Here is a 15,925-nt window from a genome sequence, read left to right as displayed (position 1 = left end):
GTAACTTTTTCTGGTAAAAAGTGCAGCTTAAAACCTTTCTTAAAATATGGTAGAAATTAACAATCAGTTTTTTTAATAAAATGATTTTAATTATTTTATCGTAAAAACAATTATTTTACATCGTTTTATTTACATTATTTATTTAGTACTTCGACTTTTTGGGTTCTTAATGTTTTGTTGAAAGCTACTGCAAAAAATGAGTCATATTTAGTTTTATTTATAAGTTAACAAAAGTAAATAACTCTTGCACCTTGTAAACATAAGTTATAATATTTTTATACTCTAGTCACTTCTGATTGGCCTAAATCTTTTTTTTTTTATTTCAATAGCTAGAACTTTTTTGGGTAAGGAGAGCTAGGGGTAAGGGTACAAATCATAAAAATTAGGTAAAACTTCTTAGGAGTATGAATTTAAACGTTTTTAATTGACTGCTCTGTTACGAATTTACTTCATCTGAATAATACTATGAAGAAAAAAATTCCAAAACCTTTACGGCAACTGATTCAGAGTATTATGTACTTTTTTTAAGTAGAACTAAACTAAACAGCACGACCATGAAGTGAAATAAAATATTTAAGCCAGAGTAGAAAAAACCTTTCAAGCAAATTGTACAATCTCCAGTGTTCTTATTATTTAAAGTACGACTTTAAAATAAATAAAAAAAGAGGTTATAGCTGCTCTCAAAAAATTTTCAAGCACTTTCTTTTTATGTTTTATGGAAAGCTTTAAAAAAAATTATACTATCTTATTATTTGCTTATTTTTTAGTATACTTTTATTAATAAAACACATTTGAATCTTTACAAGGATGTATATAAAGAAAAGTTTAAATATTATCAAGTATATAATTAGATTGTTATGCGCTTATATTCATGTGGTTTTGCTAATAATTAGACTGTAGTATTAAAATAGTCGTAATTTTATTTGTAAAAAGTTTTTATACTATGCATCAATTTTAGATAAAATATTTAAGGCAAATTTGGCAAATACACTGCCTAATTTAAAACCCGAACTATTTAGTTGAACTATTTAAGTAAAAGCTATAAAACTTATAAAACTATAATTATGTACAAATTAATTACATACAAAAAATGATTTAAAAAACTAATCTTAAATTAAAAGTATATTTTAGATTGTTTCACTGCCTTCTATATTTAACAAGTAGTTTGCAAGCTCAGTGAGCTTTTGCTTATTTGAATTAAAAATTTAGATTTATCTTTAATTTATTCCTATATGTTAATTCAAAACTCATCTCAAAAGTTATGTGTTGAGTGATTATAAGTGAAATGAAGCTAAGCTAAGCTACTAGCAATTGTTGTTTACTATCATAAGGAATGTTTTGAACAACAAAAAAAAACTGTAAAATGAACCAATTTGTAGTATATTTTATTCAATATAGTTAATTTATAAAGTAAAAATAAACAAAACTTATAGGTAACAATAAACTTACAAATTACTTGTTAAACCGAAAATACGCCATTTTCTCTACTTGCTAATTGTAAACTAAAAAAATTGTTATATAACAAACAAATGAAATACATAACCACTTATAGTACCCCTCGATAACCGAAGAGTTCCTTTGTACACCAGGTTCTTAGACCAAACTTTTTGAGCGCTTTTTTTATCGTTCAATAAACAATAATAATATACCAGAATTTCCAAAAGTCGGTGATTTAGCTTTCAAGGGGCGATAACTAATAACAGGGTAAAGGCAATTAACCAATAAAATCTAAAAAAAGTAGATAAAAAAAGAGTAATATTTCCTTTAGTTTTTAGTTATTAGTGTAAGTGAGTTTAGAAAACCCCGTTTTATACTCTAAAAACAACTTTTGATTTCAGACTAGTTTAATTAGTGACTTTTGTACTAACCTTTAGTGTTTATTATTTCATTATTTAAGAATTTAGATTATGTACATATAACCTTAACTATGGTAGAGGTAAACTTCAGCTAAATCTTAAATACGAGTTAGATTTTAGTAAACACATAACAGTTGAACTTACAATATAAATTAAAATTTACTTAAATTAATTTATAACAACCTTGTTAGAATATGTTTACAAAATCTATTACTTAAGTTTATAATTCTGATACAACTTTCTAGTCGAGCGAAGTTTATGATAAATTTTACTTATATTATTATTTAATCAAAACGATATGATTAAAATATTATGTATTTTAGTGAGTTCAAACGTTCAGAATAAGATGGGAAGCTTTTTTTTTTTCAGCCAGTTAGATTTAACAAAAAAAAAAGTTGTTGTAGGTCCGACCTGTTGAATAAAGTTTAGCTGGCTGGGTAATTTTGAAAATTTACTTTAAAACTTGGTAAAAACTCAAGTACTGCTTCAAAAAATAATAAACTTTCTTTTAATAAGTTCTATTTAAAATTAAATAAGTTCTTTTTAAATAAGGTTTATTGTAGAAATGCTTTTTTTTAGCACTAGTTGTTTTTAAGCTGGAAACAAATCTTCGGAGACAAAAACTTTTGTTAAAACACACTCTTCTTTAGATCGTTACTGAAAACATTAACGAGCTAAAAACTCTACTAGTTTAAATTTTATCTAGATTTTGAGTCTATGTAAAAGCTGTTATTCTATTACGTTTTTTTTACATTTTAAGCAGTATAGTTTTTCTTTAAACAACTCTTCATTTAAAACAGTTGTCCTATATTGTCAAAGTTAGTTATTAAGTATGAGAAAATAGCTTTATTAAAAAAATTCAATAGATTTCAAATTTAATTAATAACTATTTTAATACGGTTTCAAAAGATTTTAAAAAAATCTTTAGTTTTTTTAAAACAAAAGTTTTTTAGTCTATATTTAGTATAAAGTTGAATTTAAGGTTAAAAAATTGTCTCAATGGTATGAAAATATTAAAAAGATACTATTATGCTACTTTAAATGTGTTTTTTTAATAAAAAAAAATCCAAAAAAGACAAACAAAAGCTTATATGATAAACTTTTTGTACAGTATACTACCGCTTAAGTACGCACTTTTTTTGGTACGCATCACGCCTTAAGTACGCACTTATCCAGAAAGACAAAGTAAAGGATGTTATACTAGAACTTCAAGAAATTCCAGTTTTTTTGCCTAAATTTTCAATCATAAAGTTTCTCCAGATTATTTTATGTTTCCAGGTAGAATGGCCAACCTGCTGAGTTAGCCTGATACTTTGTTAACTTTTAAACTAGGGTGAGTAATCCTGAGTAGGCCAAGTGGCCTGAGATTGAGACAGTCCTGTTATTAAATGTTAATAAACTAAATACTTATGTAGTGGTTGCAGAAAAGTAAAAAGAATAATGATATTTGAGCTGTAATGCTAAAAAATAAATAAATCTAGATGACAAAGTTAAAAAAACCTACATATACAAAATAGTTAAGTCATAATTTAATTTGAATGTACATACATTGATGTTTTGAAAATGTTTGGTAAGCACAAAGTAGTTTTGTACTTTCCCTCAACAAAACAAAATGTAGCTTAATATTTTTTTAAAATCATTGACTGACATTGACTTTCTATATTAAATGTATGTATTAATTATGTAGAAGTTTTTTATAGAAAAAATAAATCATTTTAAAATCTATTAAAAAATTTGCAAATTAGAATTATGTTTTAAATGTTATTTAAAATAAATGACTTGTTTATTTGGCTTAATTATTTGGTGGCTAGTTGTAAGAAAGAAAACAAACAACTAAATTTAATATTATACTATATCGTCAAAAAGTACGCACTACCCGTGCTAAGTACGCACTTTTTGGTCGGGTTCAATTTGCGTACTTAAGCGGTAGTGTACTGTATTTAATCTAGATTTCATAACTTAATATACAAAAACTTTAGGTTGTTTTGTTTTAAACTTCTTAATTTTCAGGTTTTTTAGGCTTAAACAGTAAACTTTCAGATTTCCAGGCAACTTTGTTTTGGATAAAAAACTATTTATCAATAAAAATTGACTTAAAATACCTCATTTAAGTAAAAAACTTCCAACAATCCTCATGAATACAAGCCAATATTTAAATTTCAAAATCTCAAAAAAAAGTTCGTAGAAAACTTTACAAGTAATGTTCAAAAGAACTTTGAATAGGGCATAATATTTTTTGAAATTTTGTTAAAAACTTTTGTTTTTATATTTAAACCCTACAATAAAGTTTATATTTCTAAGAATAAGTATTACTGTAGTTAACAGAACATTTTAATTTAGTAATTTTATATGTTTTATCTTTTACTTAGTTTTGTAGTCAGATAGACTTGTAAAACAGTTGTAATAAATTTCCAAAATAAATCTACATATATTCACTAACGAATAAAAGTTTTGACACAAAAACATCTGTGGTATATTCACAAACTGTATAAAAACGAAGTGTAATTTAAACTTAAAAAAAAACAAAACCGACGCAACGCCAATGATTAAACATTGTCATTAAAAACAAAAACGAATAATCAAAGAATTTCAGAAAAAAATTTAAACACAAGCATTTTATCACATTGCAATAAAAAAACAGTTAATAAAGTATTGCTGTTAAAAAATGGTTTATGAAAATAGCAACAATTTAATTGATAAAACGAAATTTAATAGATGGCTAAGCAAAAATAAAAACAAAGTATAAAACTGTTATTATAAATCGAATTTGTTTAAACTTTTTAACTAAAGTTAACAATAATAAAAATAGTTAAATTTTATAATTTAATGAAACTTATAAAATTTAAGATGATAGTTTATTTTATAGGCACGTTTAAACAGCTAACTTATTTTATTTATAATCACAGTAATTATATTTAAGCAATTTAAATTAAAAAGTCATGAATAAGTTGTGAAACCAAGAAGAAAATATGTGATAATAATTAAGTCTTTAGGCAATTTTATAAACAATATCTTGTATAATGTAAAACTTTTAATGAGTTTATTCCTTCCAATTTAAGCTACAATCTGTATTGCAATGTTCATTTTGTAAAAAAAAAACTTTTTAATTTGCTTATAATAAGTTTTGAATCAAATATTATAAATTTGGTTCACAAAAACTTACAGCTAATTCAAACATGTTATCAAGCCAAAATATTGGTAACAGTATAAATTTCTTATTTAAAAATTTTTTTTTTATTCAATTAAGACCAAACTAAATGGCTGAACCAAAAAATAAATTGTTTTTAAAAACTTTAAACTAAAAAGCAAAATCTTACTTTAAAAGTAGTGGTCACTAATTACTTAATAAAAATGTTTAAACATTATTTAAATATTTTATTTTTTTTAAATAAGTGCATTAATTTGCACATTGATAATAATAAAAAATTAGCTGAAATTGAAAATATATTTAGCAGCTATATTTTCAAGGTTGTATTTTATTATTAAGTGTCTTCTTATTCTAAAAGACGTTAAAAATTTAAGATAAAAAGGTTTATCCATTATGGGTAAATTCAGCTGAAAATTTAAACAACTGTAATGTTTATCTGAATAACAAACTAAAAAGTTTGAACATTAAGCAAAATTTAAATTTTGACTTAAACATTGAGTATGAGAGCGAAATTTTAAATATTTAGTAGGAAACGTTTAGTATGTAGCTAGAAATCTGAATAACAAACTGAAAATTTTGCATTTGGATCAAAATATTTATCTTTTAAAAATTTAGCTGAAATATTGATATTAAAGCAATTTTTATCAAATTAACGAGGAAAACTTGAACAACAAGCTAAAAATTTGAACATTGAACCAAAACTCTGAATATTAGGCTGAAGTCTTGAATATGGAGCTGAAACGACATTCATGCGTCAGATTCATGCGGGATTGCGAGATTTTGATCGGAATTGTAGAGATTGTGTCTGTGCAATCTCGTGGTCGTATGCAGGGAGATGAACTGAAACTCTTTGAGGAAAGTGAAGAAAAAAGACAGGAAGGTTGCTGCTAGACACCATTCACTTATTGTTGAAGTTAAATGAATGAAATACGCCTTAAAAACATTAATTCTAATTAATATTAAGTAATTAATGTTTGTTACTTGTAAATTTAAACATTTTTATTCTTATATTTTATTTAGTAGACATTTATGAGTTTAAAATGCATAAATAAAAAATTTATATTTATATTTAAATTTAAGTTTTTATAACTATGATAATGTAGTGATATATTAAAACAAGCTTATATATATATTTTTTGTTGGGATTTAAATTATTGGCTAATATTTAAATTATAAAATAAAATATTATAAATAAACTTATGCATTGAATTTTATTTATATATTGTAATTTACATATTTTGTAAACTACACATAATACAAATAATAGTTTGCCATTTTATAAAAGTTATATAACTAAATTCAAATAACCTATAAAATTGATTCTACAAAAGTATAATAATTGATTGTACTAACCGGATCACTAGGGTCCCAATGTATGTTTATTTGTCCGTTTCTATCAACCATTTTTACCAGGGCTCCGCTAACAGTACCTGGAATAAATAACTTGAAGAGATAAACTGAATATTATATATATATATTAAAGATTTTATAAAAAGTTCTGGTCGGTTGTGCTCAAAAAATTTAATTGGAGCTAAAGGAGTGCATGAAGTTCTATATTTCATTTACAAAACAGCTGTCTAAACTATTGTTTTTATATAATTAGATAATATATTTATATACATAAATATATAAGATGTAACATTAAAAGGCGTTAAATCCTAGAGATCCTGATAAGCTAAGCTTATCAGAAAATATACCACAGATGTTTTTGTGTTAAAACTTTATTCCGACTAACGGCGTTTCACTGCTCTCAAATAAATTTAAAAACAGATCTACGGAGTCTCAAAAAATTCTTAGAGTATTTTTGAGACTCCGTAGATCTGTTCTTAAATTTATTTGAGAGCAGTGAAACACCTTTAGTCGGAATAAAGTTTTAACACAAAAACATCTGTGGTATATAAAAATATATGTATATGTTATTATGAAAAAATCTGTACCACAAAACTAGTTACTTCTTGAATAAGAAAAAAACTGAAATAATCATAGTAAAAGGTTTAGTGTTTTAAACAGTGTGTAAAATATGTAAAAAAACCGTACACAAACAAATAAAATGTTTTATACGTTTTATGTGTTGAAAAGATATAGTTGTGAGTATTATTTTGTAATTTCATGACAAACTAAAATATGTGGAGTTACATGAATGTATAAATATTATTGTTAAAATAAAACAAAAAACAAATGATTGTAGAATTGAAAACATTAGTAGTAATTTATTTTCTTAAGATTATAAAACTATAAACTTAATTGAAAATTATTGGAAAAAATTCAAATACTTAAAAAAGAGCAATTTATCTTTATACTTGTTGTATGAACTGCTAATAATTTACTACTTTTTTAAAATTAGTTTTACTTAACTTTAAAAATAACCTTCAGTTAATAATAAAAATGTGTAGTAAACTACTATTTCATATAAACAAACCTTTAATCAACGTCATTTATTACATCACAATACGTGCAGTGAATTTTTAAATAAACAGAAATATTAAGTTTGGAATACTTTATGTATAAATACTAAAAAGATTAACTTTCAAGTGGTATTTGTAGTAAAAATTATACAACTTTCTAAAAACTTAAATTTATTAAAAAACCTTAAAATTTAGTCCCAGATTATTTTTTTAAGTTAAAATGTAAAACTTTCAAAATAACGTAATAAAACTAAACATGTTTACTTTTTAAATTAATTTCAAGGATATTAATATGATAAAGTTTTATAGTCGAAACATACATAATGAATACTGTACTTATATGTAAAGCATATACAACAAAGTTATAAAAGTCAGCAATAAAAAATGCTTACATCGAAAATACATAACTTTTTAGTTCATAAAAAGTTTTATAACTTTTGTTTTACATTATTCAGTAGAAAAAAAATTTGGTAATTATTTTAACATAACTTTGATTTAATTTAAATTTATATATACCCCTTAAAAGTTTTCAATATTTAATATAACAAAAATAATGATAATAAGTATACTATACATTTAATAAAAAATATAGTACAAATTTAAACATAAAGTAAAAGTCAAATTTTATTCTTCAAAAACAAAGCTTTATCCTTAATATTTGATACAATAAATTTTTATTTGATATTTCTAAAGTGTTTACTGTTAAAAATTTTATTGGTATGAGAAAAATTTTTAGAAAATAACTGTTTCAGGGTTACCAAAATAAAATTTTGAGAAGTTTCTTCCAGGTTTTCTGAATTTCTTCCAGATTGTTGAAAACACATGTTTTTGGGTCTATTCTTAGTTTAAAGTCAAGTTTAAGGTTGATAACTGTATTAAATAATATGTGGAAAGAAAAGATAATGTAAAGCTTTATAAATAGAAAAATATTTGATGATGACAAAAACATTTTACCTATATTATAGATTTTTCGTGTCAAATCAAAATTTTACTACTTGACATGAAAAAGTTATTTAAAATTACAGGTTTTTTAGCGATTTTTGTCAAAAATTCAGGTTTTTCCACTTTTTTTGCCTAAGTTGTCAAGTTCGAGGTTTTTCCAAAATTCCAGGTTTTGTGGCAACCCTGTGTTTTTTAATTATGCTAATACTAATCAAACAACCTATTTTTTACTAGAAAATAAATAATTTTCAACAACTTTCTACAGTGAATTTACCACTGCCAAAATTTAATTGAAAAAATTGCTTTTGATATTAAGAAAAGCTATAAAAATTTCAGTTAGTTTATGTATCATTGCTAATAAAAATTTGGTGAAATATATTTGTGCTATCAAAACCTTTTGATTATATAACATCTTAAGTAAAAATTGTAAATATATAAGTGATAGTTTAATATAACTGTATATTTAGTTTTTATAATAATAATCATATTTTATTGTTCACTATATATTAGTTTTCATCTAAAATTCAGTAAGTTTTTATTTATAATACATATAGAAATTTTGTCAAAAACTTTAAGAAAAAAATGTATTATTGATTATGTTATATGTATTATTGATTATATTAAATAAAAATAAAAATTTCATAGTGTTTTTTTTTTCCTTTTAAGAAATTATTATATTAAAAAAACATCTATGTACTGCACTCAGAAAAAATTCATAAAAATATATTTTTTAAGTTTTTTTTATATAAGCAAATGTTAATAAATTCTTAAAAGTTGTAAAGTTTTTGAAACTGTATAATATGGGAACGGATCTAAATTGCACGAAGACAAAATTGCACGAGGTTACTAAATTGCATGAGGGTACTAAATTGCCCAAGAACAAAATTGCACAAAGCCAAATTTGCACGAGGGAGCAAAATTGCACGAAGACGATTTTGCACCAAGGGTCAAATTTGCACGAGTTACATTTTTGCACGAGAGTAAAAAAATACAAAAAAAAAGTTACTGACCAGGGATAAGGGTTAGGGGTAAAAGTAATAGTAAAAATTAAAATAAAATATTTTTTTTAATTAAAAAAAATATATAACTTACCGACCGAGGGTTAGGGGTAACAGTGATAGTATAAAAAAATTAATAAATTCAAAGAAAAAAAAATAAAATGAATATAGAAATTAAACCAAAAAAAAAATTAACCCGTGCAAAAGTGTCTTCGTGCAAAAGTATTTTCGTGCAATTTTGTCCCCTCGTGCAAATTAGACAGCTACCCGTATAATAAAGGTACTCAACATTTAGATAGTTTTTTACATTATTACTAAAAATTATTAAATTATGTGTATGTACAAATCACTGTAATACAGAGTTTGAACATTTAAATTACAAACTAAACTAATAAAGTACAAACTTATATTTAATAAAAAAAACAGGCACTCAATAAACAAAATATTATTACATAAAACATTCATAAGATTTGTTTTTGAAGTATATGTGTTTACAAGTATAAAAACATATCTTGATTACTTTATCTAAGAAATAAAAACTTACAAGTAATAAAGAAACAAGCACTCAGTATAGCAATCACCAGTCTCGCCACAAAAACACCTCTCCCATTGATCTCGGGGTGCATTTTATGGGTTATGTAGGCTTGCATTAGTTCGTAAACTGTCCCTAAACCAAAAGTCATTATAGCTCCTATAAAGTGAACTACTATGACGCTGGTTTCCTAGAAAAATATTAAAATTTATTACAATCAGTTGTAAAAAACATCATTTTGAAACAATATAGTTTTTTATTCATATTCATGGCTCAGTCAAAATTATTCCAAATTAATCGCCATGATAATATTGTTTCTTGATTTTTAGTATATTTTAAAAGACGGTAAAATATATAAAAAATGTAATAAGAACATTAAATGATCACAGAAGAATAATTGTATAATAGAATAAATTTAAAAAAACTTTTGTATTATATTTAAAGGCTATATTACTAAATAAACTAAACAATAACTTGTGTTTTTGGTACTATACAATTTGAATGTTGATTTAGAAGCAAACTACTATTTGAAAAAAAAAACATTCAGTTATTCCTACAAACAATTTATCTACTTGTAGTGTGAATTAATAACTTGTATTGCTCTAATAGATTGCAATATTAAAACATTCGTTTTGTATTAGTTAAATATTTTGCCCTACATAAATAAGTTCTAATTATTTTTTAAAATATAGATTAAAGTTATTTCTAAAAGCACTAACGTTTACATTCAAATAAAATTGAAGTTTTTGCTATAAATTAAAACTTTTGCTGGTTTAACTACTAAAAAAATAAAACAGTTTATAATATCGATTTTTCATAAGCAATATTTTATTTTATTACTTTATCAACTTTATTAATACTATACAACAATAACACTAGAAAGAACTTATGTTTTTAATCTAAAAATTCTGTATTTTTCAAGTGTATTAAAACATAATTTGAGCTTTTTATTATTACTACAAGTGAACTTCGTTTTAAGTTATTTGTTTTATTCTTACTATTTTATTTAGAATTTAGCAACAATACAGTATCATTAAACAAATTGATATAAACTTTGCAAAAGTATTTTTATTTTTACAAACTTTAGTATAAACTCTACACAGAAAGTTTAATATAAACTAAACTATAGTATCTTTAAACCTTATAAATTTGAATATTTTGAATTACTTTAAAAAAAAAAAAAACTATATAATATAAATATAAACAAACCTGAAAATTAGCAACAATGGAAAGACCTAAGCACACAAAAACAGCTACAACCATTGAAAACTTATTCAATTTATCAACAGTTTCAGTGTGTTCTATTTTAACATCATCAACATATCCTTCTACTTGTTTGTAACGTACATACAATGTTAATAATGCTGAAATAAATAATCATATTTACATTTTAACAAAACCCATATAATATTCTACTTATTTGTAACAAACATAGTGCTAATAGTGCTTAAAAATAACTATACCTTTATTTTTTTTAAATGTACATACATTTATATTTGTTTGTATTTTACATAGAGGGTTAATAGTGCTAAAATTATTTGATAAATATTTATCAACATTCTAATAAAATAAACATATCATATAATTGTTTGTATCTTACTAGTGTTTTAATAATGCTGAAAAATAATAATATTTGAAGGAAAAACTATATACGTAATTTTTAAACATCAAATTATAAAAGCTATATTTGTCAAGGTTAGATTTAAAACTGATAAACTGTGATAAACAAAATAATTTAAGAAAAACCAGATTTTGTTAACTAGTAAAATATAAATGACATTTTTTCTTGTACCAATCATTTCATTTTAATCAAATAAAATATATTTTAACACAAAAAGTTAAACATTTTCTGACAAGACCCATTTAGCAATTTAAATTTTAAACTTATATGAACTGTAAACAATAGAGGATTACTTAAAATATCCTATTGAGATATATATGATTTATTAATAAGCTAAATTGACTTACAAGTATATTTTATGACAATAAAAACAACTGATTAAATCTTTATCAAACTTAAAAAACAGGTTTTACTTAGTAAATGTGGCAAATTTTGTTTAATTTTAAGCAAAACTAACTAGTTATAATAACATAAAAAACAAAATCATAAAGATCTTTAATAATTTTTGTTACTTTTAATTGCTTTCAAAGATATTTTATATATGTATTACTTCATAAATGTTTACATATAAAACAAATAAAATAAACTCAAACTACAAACATATAACTAAATAACTTATCAAAAGTTCAGTTACATTAAGTAAGCAGTAAGTATATATAAAACAAACAATAGCTTTTTATTTACAAAACTGATATTTCCAAATATTAAAACAATACAAAAACAATTTGAAATAACCCAAATAGTGCCTGAGAATTACAGTAAAAAACATTTTTAAACGCATTATAAAATTCATATTTTTGAATATATAATATTATAAGATTTATGTATTATGCAGTTTATAAAAGTAAAATAATTCAAAAATTTAAATAAAAATACATTAAAATTTAATATAAACCCTTCATATAAACAAATAAAATTAATATTTTTAAATAATGTAGAAACAAAACAAATTTAAAGTTATTTTTAATAAACTAAATTAAAAGTATTTCAAAAGACAAACATAATAAAGACCACAGTAACAGTTTAGTTTATTTATATAAATCTTAAGTAAACAATGATAACTTCTTTACTTATAAAACAAAATTGTCATAGTTTATGTTTTCTACACAAATGACAAAAAAATAATCAACTTAAATGTGTTTTTTACTATACTGCCTTTTATTATTTACTAATTTTAACTTTATAGTTTTAGAGAAGTATAACCAGAAATTTAACATTTTTTAGAAATACTTAATAAATATTATCTTTTTAAGTTGATTGTCTTTTGTTTTTATAAATTTTTGTAGCTTTCAGATATTTAATAACTACAAACACAAATAAAATATGTTTTTTAACAAATTAAAAACACAACTCTTGTAAAGATGTTTTAAACAAGAAACAAGTTATTTTACTGGAAAACAAATAAATGCTATTAAATAAAAACGATCAAACACTCACCAAGACAAGCAGAAATGTTCAACATTTGCCCGAATATTGAACTCTCTGGTTTTCTGGCGCCAGTGTCACTTATGTATGGGAAGAACACATCAACATCTCCCCTGCTGATGGCAAGTATGTAGCTGAAGGAAAATGTGATGTAAGTCCACACGATCAGTGCGAATGGCAAGATTGCCATCCCTCGCTGGAACCAGAACATTTTGTTTATATTGCTGCGGAAATTTGCTAAATTAATTACATAGAGAAGTCATTTGAAAACAAATGATTCTTAAATATTTTGAATAAACTAAACATTTAAAAACTAAAATATAAATTTGTTAAACTAAGTTTTTCTATGTAATTACTTCTAAGAAACTACATTTTAAACTAAAAATTCGAAATATTGTTTAAATATCTTTAGTTTTTGGGAAAATGGTTTTTAGCAAACATAAAAAACATGTAAAATATTTTATGCAACAAATAAATAATAATTTATCTAAACTTAATTTTTTTATAGCAATAGTTAGCCCAAAAATAATTCAAGTTGTTAATTACTTGTGAGTTATTTAAATTCATAACAACTATGAGTATTAAAAGCAAAAAACAAACACTAAATAAAAAAGCAAACAAATTTTTAATATACCATTTAATATAAGGAAGTATTTTTATTTTTAAAAGTTTCTAAAATAAAATTTTAAAATGTAAACAATTGTTAACATGCAATTATAGTCAATTATGATACCATACTGTCATTTTTAATATTTTTCTACAACAAATTCTTCATTTCTTATCCTTTTCAGCTTTTTTAACATCATTTGTAACACCACTATCCTCAAGGTCTCTGTACCCAATCTGATGAAGTGGCTCTTTTTCCATCAAGTTGTTGTCCATCCTACACACCAGGTAGTTTTTGCTTTCAACGCGGCATTTAGAATTGTCATTTCTGTTGTGTTTCAAGCACTTCATGAATATTTCTTTCAGATCTTTGCACTCACCCTTTCTGTCAAGCGGAAATGATCCTTTTAAAGGGGGCTGGTATCTTGACTTGGAAGAATACTTTAAATTTGTTGCCATTATTATAAAAACTTATATATCTGAATAAAAACTGTATTTTGTTGATTTTGATGTTAAGACTTATTTTATTTCATTTCTAATGGTTTTTTTCCTAAGTGGTTTTAATAATTTGTAGTAATTTTATTAAACTAAAGACTTATAATATTTTTCATTTATGTACAAAATGTTGATAACTATTTCATAAGCCTATACTACTAATACATAAAACCATAAAAAACTTTTGCGAATAAACTCTCTGTAAAATACAAAACTAAACTTATTCAACTTTAAATTTTGACCAGCTAAAATAAAATAATAGTTCATAAAAATCAGTTATACTTTTATAGGACATCAAGTTTCAAGGTATAAAAAACATTTATAATTTAGTTTCTAAATTAAAACATGAAATATCTCTTATAACATTGTTTTTTTCTTTTTCATATTTTTCATTGTTTTTATTTTTTGTTAATAAGTGGCCAAACTCATATTCAAAACTTAATTTATTTCAAATCATAGATATATGCAACGACTATTCCTTGGGCACAACAGGTCTCAACAATTTTAATTTCAGAGACAAAGTTAATATTAAATTTATTTGTTCACACTAAGGCAACAATGTGTCACCCCTAAGGGATCTTCAGGCCTTTATTTTATTTCAAATCATTACAAATTTGCTTTCAAACATCTGTTTTTTAACTTTTAAGTAATCTTTTCAAACTTATTTTTCCACAAAAAACTTTTTCTTAAAATACCCAGCACAAAGTAGGTTTTTTAAAGTAATTTCAAGTTGTTAAGTCTTTTAATAAAATGGAAGAGGTTTTTCTTAGCTATCAGTAAAATTTTACTTTAGATTTAGGATCAAAATAAGTGAATTCAATAGGTGCCAATTGAAGGGGACATTTTCAAAATCCACCTGCATTCAAAAACCACACAGTCAAATTCAAGAACCACTAACTGATTGAGGGTAAGGGTTAGGGGTAACAGTGATAGTGAAAAATAAATAAATGCAAAAAATTTAAAAAATAAATTAATAAATAAAGAAAATATAGAAAAAACTGGGTGGATTTTGAACATGGGTAGGTTTTGATCAGGTGGATTTTAAACGCAGGTGAATTTTGATAGTATACCTTATTGAAGGCGCAAACAAAAGGTCATTTTATTTAAAATTTATCTTCAATTAAAAAAAATTTAATCAAACATTTCAAATTTTCACAATTTATACTCAACTATCAAAATAACATTACACAAATGAATTTTTTAATTAATAAAACACAAAAATAATTTTCAAGTTCTTTTTCAAATGTAATTTCTTTCAAAATTAATAGAAATTATTCCTCTAAAATTAGTTTTTATCTCAAAAAGTATTTATAGACATTTTACTAAATTCTAAAGAATTTTTTGTAAAAAAAAACCTTGAACCCCATCCAATGACCTTTTGTATATAAGCTATAAAACTTGAATTTAAAGATGTTTTGCATTTTATTGGTTTAAAATTGTGTTGCACTTTATGATATGAAAATTTCAAAGTGTATTAAATTCCACATACCACAAGTGAACCACATACCTTAAAAAATAAGATGTTAAGGTTAACTTTGTACAATCTAGTTAAGTATGCTTTGAAAATCTATGACTCTGTAATTCATTTTGTATGGGCTAAAAGACAGGTAGCTGTCTAAATTGCACAAGCGTACAAAATTGCGCAATTGCACTTTTGCACGAGGGTATAAAGAAGATACTTTTTCACAAAGGGTCACTTTTGCACAAGCAGACAATTTTGCACAGGTTAGTTTTTTTTTTATTAATTTTATTGAGTTTTTGTTTTTTTTTAAACTATCACTGTTACCTTTAACACTTACCCTCGGTTAGTAGCATTTTTTCATTTAAACTAGTTTTTTTTTTTTTCTGTTAATTGTTTTTTTTTACTATTACTGTTAAACTTAACCCTTACCCTGGG

At 23.6% G+C, this 15,925-nt stretch overlaps 2 protein-coding genes across 2 annotated transcripts; both read right to left on the bottom strand.

Annotated features, from left to right (window-relative positions):
- Positions 1–5,221: 5,221 nt before the first annotated feature.
- Positions 5,222–13,282, bottom strand: LOC145835488 (DNA damage-regulated autophagy modulator protein 2-like). The gene is made up of 5 exons (XM_082943107.1): positions 12,940–13,282; positions 11,091–11,245; positions 9,894–10,071; positions 6,358–6,434; positions 5,222–5,937 (listed from the first exon to the last, which is right to left on the bottom strand). The coding sequence occupies exons 1-5, from the start codon at positions 13,136–13,138 to the stop codon at positions 5,752–5,754; spliced, it is 795 nt and encodes a 264-aa protein (XP_082799233.1). The 5' UTR covers positions 13,139–13,282; the 3' UTR covers positions 5,222–5,751.
- Positions 13,283–13,350: 68 nt separating this feature from the next.
- LOC145835489 (cytochrome c oxidase assembly protein COX19-like) lies at positions 13,351–14,018 on the bottom strand. Its single transcript, XM_082943108.1, has one exon. The coding sequence runs from the start codon at positions 13,990–13,992 to the stop codon at positions 13,699–13,701; it is 294 nt and encodes a 97-aa protein (XP_082799234.1). The 5' UTR covers positions 13,993–14,018; the 3' UTR covers positions 13,351–13,698.
- Between the last annotated feature and the right edge of the window lie 1,907 nt (positions 14,019–15,925).

This window comes from Thalia democratica, chromosome 5, assembly GCF_965202585.1.
Source record: "Thalia democratica chromosome 5, ktThaDemo2.hap1.1, whole genome shotgun sequence".
NCBI classification, from domain to species: Eukaryota; Metazoa; Chordata; class Thaliacea; order Salpida; family Salpidae; genus Thalia; species Thalia democratica.
Note: the sequence above shows the minus strand (reverse complement) of the source record. Positions and strands in the feature narration are given on the sequence as shown.